Raw genomic sequence first — 7,373 nt, 5'->3', positions numbered from 1 at the left:
GGGTACTGAAAGTGATCTCAACAGCAAAAAGCATTTCAATCGGTTAGGCCCTAGATAGTCTCGCTTTTTTCAACGCACATTTTCTGTACCCCGTTTGATTACCTAGGCCATTCATTAATTGTGATTGATACTGACAAACGAAACCTTTTAAATACAGCAGCTTTAATATGGGTTTTTTCATTATGCATTCAAAACAACGCGCAGTGGAATAGGCTGTTTTAATCGGACGCTTTGGTTGCAGCGTTTGACCTCTTTCAAGGAGTGCCACAATCAATTGAATATGAGTAAACTGCAGCGACCTCTGGGTCCACTACCGTGTGTTTTGATTGTTGCACCCCAGGCATTGGTTGGGCGTTATATCAGGTCAGCGTGTGTGTTACTACGTATGCCTGTAGTCTGATAGGTATGTGCTTCCGTAGCGCACTCATCAGACTGTTTATCGTTCTTCTCTTCTATTTTGTGCGACAACTTTAGCCTCGGCTGATGTCAATACTGTTGTTCAGTTGTGTCTAAGCGCAACGTATTTCACGTTTTAAACGTACGCTTTACCGCCAAACTTACGATGTTGCTATGGGGTCTCTAGTATCATATAATTTTGTATCTAAGGGTTTGCGTAACTTCGCTCATCCATCACTGTTGTAACTTGGTGGTAGATGATCGTGCAACTCTGTATCGGTCCCTCGGCTTCCTGCTACACCCAATACGGCGTATCAAAAGGCACGGTAGCTCTACACAGCCCTTTATCGAGACAAAGAAAATTACTACAACTGTATTTATAGGGTAGTCACAGAGTGTTCCACAAGGTAGTGCCAGAATCTCCGTGAGGGGGCGAGAAGCTTCGAATCACAGGAACTTGACTCGGATTGGCTGGCATTATGACCAGTCAGGGCATACCTTCGTTTGGCCCGTGTCTTGCGCGTGACACGTCCGTCCAAATGATGTGATGTTGGGGTATCAGGTATGACTGGCCGCCGAACAATGACCTACCTGGATAAAATTCGTTGAACACATAGTTGCGGACATATCAACAACACAACAGCAGGCCTTTCGAAACTGCAACAGTATACAAATCACCATTAAATCTGAGAACGAGCAGAGGACCATTCGTCTCCTGGACTGCAGGTTCTTGGCTTAAGCTGACCATGGATTGTCAGTTGGAATTCACAAGAAACCCACACATTAAGACAGTTATTTACATTTCGGTCCTCGCATCAACAAAACGTCTATCGCGCAGTCGGTGGATAGCTGACAAATCGCACTCAAAAAAACGAGCTCGAACAAATCCCTTCAACTAGACGAGCTGGCACGATTCAGTAGGATATTACAGCAAATTAAATATTCCGCGAAGCTTATTGCGCAAAAGAATTGGAAGAACGTTCTTCGAACTGGTGTGACAGAAAGTCAAAAGACCGATGGTCACCGTCAGGATATCCTATAGATTTGGCATTTTAGACGCCATTTGAAAAATACCTCGGGATTATGATTTTAAAAAAATTTTGCGAATTGACAACAGGTTACGTTGTATCTTGCGGTGGCCGTCTTTTGGTTACGCCTTCACTGAGCCAGCCAGACTACGCGACAAGGAGAAGAAAGGGGACTCGGGACACGGCTGTATTGTCAGGACAAAACGTTTAGAGCTTCTGCGTAAATATACAGGATGACTTAATGGCCAGATATGGTCTTTCCCTTGCTCGTTTTGTACAGCCAATGGCGGCGTTCCGGTCGTGAACAATCTCAGGCCCACTCAAACCGAATACAGTTGAAAAAAACAAACAAACTAGAACGCCATTCAGCCATTGCACTACTCACATTTGAGTCAAAACATCAAATCCGTCTATTTCGGCGGTACACGTTTACGACCGTCAGGATTCACGTCACATGTAGAATGGACGTGCGCCGAGAGCAAATAGACCAGCAGGTAGCCGAACTGATGGCACAAGCATCCCGTCTATCTGGATTGGACTCATTGCACACCTTAGCAGGCATAGTTACCAGATGTCAAGACAGGATATCAAAAATGACGCAGAAGCACATCCTACTCATAGTACACGCACAGTCATTCGTACACACACACACACAGGTGCTGGCAAACCACCCAAAGGGAGCACGAGGGCTGGGATACCGCCAGGTTGCCCAAGCCTAGAAAGTGGAAGTCGAGAGGTAGGAACGCCATGATAAAGTGCCAAATTGAAGCTTCATGAAGAAGAACTTCAATAGGCTGCCAGCTGCTTTTCTTAGATTTTGCAGACATATAACTATTTGAAGATTGGGCAAAAGGCATGTTCGGCTGCTGTCAGGCTCACTCACTTTGGTCGCATTTCTCAGCAGCACTTCACAAGTTTGGCATATGATTGTAGATTTGCCGATGCTTAAGTTCGGATTCTATGCACCAAGTGATTTGAAAATATAGGGTGTCTCATGATTGACGCAAAAAATAATACCCATGTTTAAACTAAATCACCAATTCAAAAATTTATCATTCATTATGCAAACATACGCGCATAACGGAGGTTTACTGTAAATTAACTGGCGTTACAAAAGTTGTAAAAAAAACCGCCCCTTTATTCTATAACAAGTTGGAGGCGGTATGAGCTATGAGACACAGCATGTTTAACTACTTCAAGCGTCACTCATGCGCACTCCTCTTCAATTCCTGCTCTCAACTCCAAATTCTTCGGTTTGTTTTCATGATATACGCGATTCTTGATCATTCCCCAAAAGCAATAATCCAGAGGTGTGAGATCGCCTGACTTTGCGGACCAAAAGTTTGGAAATCCACGAGCAATGACTCTCTCATCAGAAAATACCTCTCAGAGGTAAGTGCTCACTTGGTTTGAGTAGTGGGGTGGAGTGCCATCTTGTTGAAGGCGCTCGATGACTTCTTGTGCTGCTTGAGTTGCGGGATAGCATGCGTCTGCAGCAAACAGAGGTAACTGTCGCCGGAAACCGTAGCATCAAAGAAAAGGGGACGCAGGAGATACTTTGAGGAGAATCCCATCCACACACAGAGATAAGGGGAATGGAGGTACATGTGAGGAGCTTCAGCGGACCATATCACGTAATTGTGCTTGTTGATAATGCCATCCACAGAAAAATTTGATCCATCGTTCCACAAAACGTTGGGAACGATTTCTTCATTGTCCAGCAGCCAGTTAGCGAACGTGACACATTGGCGAAGATGTGATGGTGCTCTGGGACTGAAGCTGCGCGACGGCGTTCTGTACAACAGAGACTTTCTCCTTTCGCCAGGAAAATCCAATACAGATCCAGTGGACTCAAATTTTGCAATCAAGCGTGCAATGGTCGACACGGTGAAAATACCTTTGATGGGACCATGTTTGGCTTCGTAACCACGATTTGCGGTGATGGCGTTTTCACCAAGGGAATAACAGAGTTTCACAATTTCAGTGCGAGTACTGACATCCATCGTGAACAAGAAAATACCAGCCCTTACACGCTAAACCTCCTAATAATGGAAGATCTTGTTATTCTTCCTCTAATACTCTGCGTTCATCTACACAATCAAATTTTGCGTGTATTATGAGACACCTTGTAGAGACACTACACCCTAACTACATTCGGCCTGCCAGATATACGGGCGTGCGGATAGAATAATTGGATGTTACTTACGCTTTATCTGTTTGATATCTGCCAGAAGACAACTTTGAACAGTGTGATACAGAAAGGACGAACGTTCTTGCATGTGTACAAACACACGTGGTCACGCAAGCAAATCCTCGAATGCTGAGTAACGGCACAAAAATGTGCCATGTGTGCTGGTGTTTACAGATCGCATACAAATTAAATATATTGATGTGGTTTATAGCCTCGTTGGTCTTCCACCACCACTCACCAGTCAGAATTTTCCTGATATTGCTATTGACTTTCCGAGGGAAAATTTACCTCATTCCTCGAATGATTGCTTGAATATGTGTAATTCCGGTGCAAATATTTCTTCCGCACAGGTAATTTTCTATACCACTTTGCAACAAAAGTTTAAATTGCAAAAATGTACAAAATTTTCAACAACTGTCAAATTAGGTACCAAACGCTACTCTGGCACTCGCGTGAGAATTACCCGACACTAAACGTGGTCTCCTATCAAGGGTAGAGTGCTTCTTGTTTGCGTCCCAAGTTGTATAACTTTATATGGTGCTTACAAATTTGCCTGGCTGCTGTGCACTTTGTGCGAACAAAATACCCCCTACGTATGCATAAACGTTTAAACAAATCATCCTGCAGAATTGTCTGATTTTCTTCATTTGTAGCTTGATCACGAAAGGTGTGCAATGGAGGTTTCGCTTGCATACCCCAACAATCACAGATGTCTGTCAGATCGTCGCTAATTTATCATTTTTAAGGATAGAAAACAGCGCAGTAACTGCCTGTTTTTTTTCATATTTCAGCTTCAATGTAGATCCGGGTAGTTAGGTTGCTTGATACTTGACACGCCGGATCTAAACACACTGGATTATTTGTAACAAATCGCGTGCATTCTGCGTTCCCCATGATGATCTTTCAAGACAGCGGCATGTTTCGTACGCGTTCGTCAAAACAAGATGGTTCTCCGAACTGAGTTGTTTGCACTTCAAAACTTTTCGGAAAGAATAATGTGAGGACTTTGCTCAGCAACGTGCTCTTGTGTATTTCCATTGGCTAACTACGACAGCCCACGTTGAACCGAATTCCTCGGTGCAGCAAAACAACTTGTTCGTTTTATAAACTTAATAATTACACAACGTTGTTGGCGTTACTTCTAAAGATATTTCGAGAAAGTTGACCCCATTTACAAACTGAACTGGGGACATGGTAACTGACAGGATGTGTAGGGTCATTTTTGAAAATGACTTGCTCTAGGTCATCCTGCGGCCTGATATTTTCGCCGTAAGTCATGGAGAGTATAAATTTTGTTCGTAAGTTGTACGGTCTCAATCCCGGACAATGTGAGACCGACTACGCGCGTGTGTAAACAAATTTCCACTCGTCTGGTTTACTGCTGGTGTGATAAGAAACATTTTCACGAAGGCTTCCTAGAAATTTTGGAATTCGTCCCCATCCTGATGCGTGGTACCTGAGTGTGAGTTGAGCGAACCGAGTGTACTCGGCAAAGTAGTCTTTCCATAGAATGAAATTTCCTCGCGAAACTATGGTTCACGACAATCCCGGCTAGTTAGACAGTAATCCTATATAGGCCACACAAAGGTTTCTGTCTTGTTGCCACTGTACTGAGCTACGGTTCAGCGAGAATTGTAAAGTGTAACGGATAACGTGACTAAGAAGGAAATAACGGAAACAAGCTGGAGTGGTCTTTTGTGGCTACCCCGTTGAATGGAAACAAACCAAGGTATTCGCTCGCCTATTGTATGGGCAACCCCTTCAGTGTGCCTTGTTCAGGCTGGTATCCTCCGAACGGTTCAGCGACGGAGCTATCTGGAGTATATTGTCCTACAAAACCATATGTCTGATTTCCGGGTCTACCAGATCGTCTGTTCTTGGTGTGACCCAGGTGGAAGGTGATCCTACGTACCATTCTTATATGCATTAATCACCACACTGCTCTATACTATACCTTACGTTTTAAGGAATACTCCTCGGAATTGACACTGTGTCTTGAGTTTGATGGGAACAGTGCTTAGAATCGCGCCACATTAGAAGACTTGCTCACTGGAAAGACTGAGCGCGCCTGTTGTCAAACTCCTGTTGGCAATGATGTTGGAGAGCACAATCACAGCGTGAGTACTTCCGTTTCATCAAAGAACGACTAATTCATCCAACATGCCGTAGCCGCCCTTCGTGTGAACAGTCAGTATATTGGGGCGGCCTACTGACAAAACGGATCTGACAACAATGGTTAGCCCCTTGAAAGAAACGAGTAATTTTCCGGTTAGCCCCGCTGCGCGACTAGCGTTAACCAAACCGAAGGTTAGGAGACCGGTGTTTCGGTAATCCGAGACGGACAAGCTACGAAGCCAACAAGAAAACGGAAATGGGGTCTCCTGCCCATGTACAAAGTTAACCGAGTTCTATCGGGGTTGGTTAACTGCACGCCGGTGGTTGGACCGTATCAACTGAAAACGGGTCATGAACACCACCATCGCTGTGTCAAACTATACGGTCACTGTCTCCAATCGCCTTCAGCTACTGGACGTGAGAATTCAGCAGTTTGTAGAAATTGGAGAGATTCATCACACTATTCTCGCTCAACCAATACGAATGCTACCTCGAATATCCCCAGTCAGTTGATAGGATTACGGTCTCACCGTGCAAACCTAGGGCCCCATGAACAACGAAGGCGCTAATCTGTCCAAGCCCCAGATGTGAGCCACCGAGGACTGTCAATTCAAGCAAGGGACCCCGCTCATGTCTCTCAAAGCGACACTGAGGTATGTCAGTATGATTAGCTGAACTCGGCGAACTGGTAACAAGTACTTTCGCGAATAAGCTTTCCATCTACGCGCGTGACAACTCTAAATGCAAGACAGTGAGGAGTGCGTAATGTATCGGTCCGTTCCGAGTGGCAGACACGTCGCTCGCTGCTGGATTACAGAACATCGATTGCTTGAACAACAACGGACCAGAGGCTTAGTAATCTTATGATAGCTTCGTCATCCATAACCTATGTGGGGACACAAAATTAAGGACCGGAAGGATTTTCAGCGATACATCTCAATGGTATGCTCACGACAACCCAAATTCACCAATTGCTGTGGCTGAGTCCGCAAGCGACTTCAGTCTTGATGATAGGAGACTCCGAAACACGAGAAGTACGTTAAGACAAAACCGGCGCTAACTCGAACTACCTCTCCAGTTAGCTTTTCAAGACGTTCTATAGGATCCCAATTCGGAGAAGGGATCCTAAAGAAGACGAGGTCCCTCACGTCAGATCCGACAACCGAAACCAGCCGACTGAGGATCTCGATCAATTATCCAAAAACGATACAGGCATTAACGTGCACGAACCGCGTAGGTGAGTTCCCGGACTTAGGTATGAGCCATCCTCAGTAGTTGCTACATATGTAGGGCAGTGAGGGGCGCGTATCAAGCAGGGTTAAGTGGCGGCGCGTTGAAGCAAAAACAAGTTCAGGAAGGTCGCCGACCGAGTGGAATCTAGGTTTTTCCAACCTTGTTATTTGGACTTGAGGAACGACTTCAAAGAACACAAATCGGTAGGACCGGGAGTAACCAGCCCGTTGGCGAGCGAAAACAAGCGCCCGACCCGGCGTACAGTGAAGACAGGAGTGTTAAACAAAGCATATGCGAACTTTCTATGAACCTGAATCACACCAGGGATACCGGAGGACCCATTAGAGAATCACGGATAAACTCCAGAGCGGCAACATGCCATGGGAGGTCAGTGACTTGACAGTGAAGTA

At 45.2% G+C, this 7,373-nt stretch overlaps 1 protein-coding gene across 1 annotated transcript in view; it reads right to left on the bottom strand.

Annotated features, from left to right (window-relative positions):
* Positions 1 to 2,824: 2,824 nt before the first annotated feature.
* The window catches only part of T265_11890 (hypothetical protein), a gene marked incomplete at both ends in the record, with an annotated part of 18,844 nt that continues 14,295 nt past the window's right edge, over positions 2,825 to 7,373 (bottom strand). The window contains one exon of the mRNA XM_009178707.1: positions 2,825 to 3,449. Coding sequence (XP_009176971.1) covers positions 2,825 to 3,449 — 625 coding nt within the window. The remainder of the gene's footprint in view (positions 3,450 to 7,373) is intronic.

This window comes from Opisthorchis viverrini (assembly GCF_000715545.1).
Source record: "Opisthorchis viverrini unplaced genomic scaffold opera_v5_651, whole genome shotgun sequence".
Classification (NCBI taxonomy): domain Eukaryota; kingdom Metazoa; phylum Platyhelminthes; class Trematoda; order Opisthorchiida; family Opisthorchiidae; genus Opisthorchis; species Opisthorchis viverrini.
The sequence above is the reverse complement of the archived record's forward strand: the minus strand, read 5'-3'. Positions and strand labels throughout refer to the sequence as shown.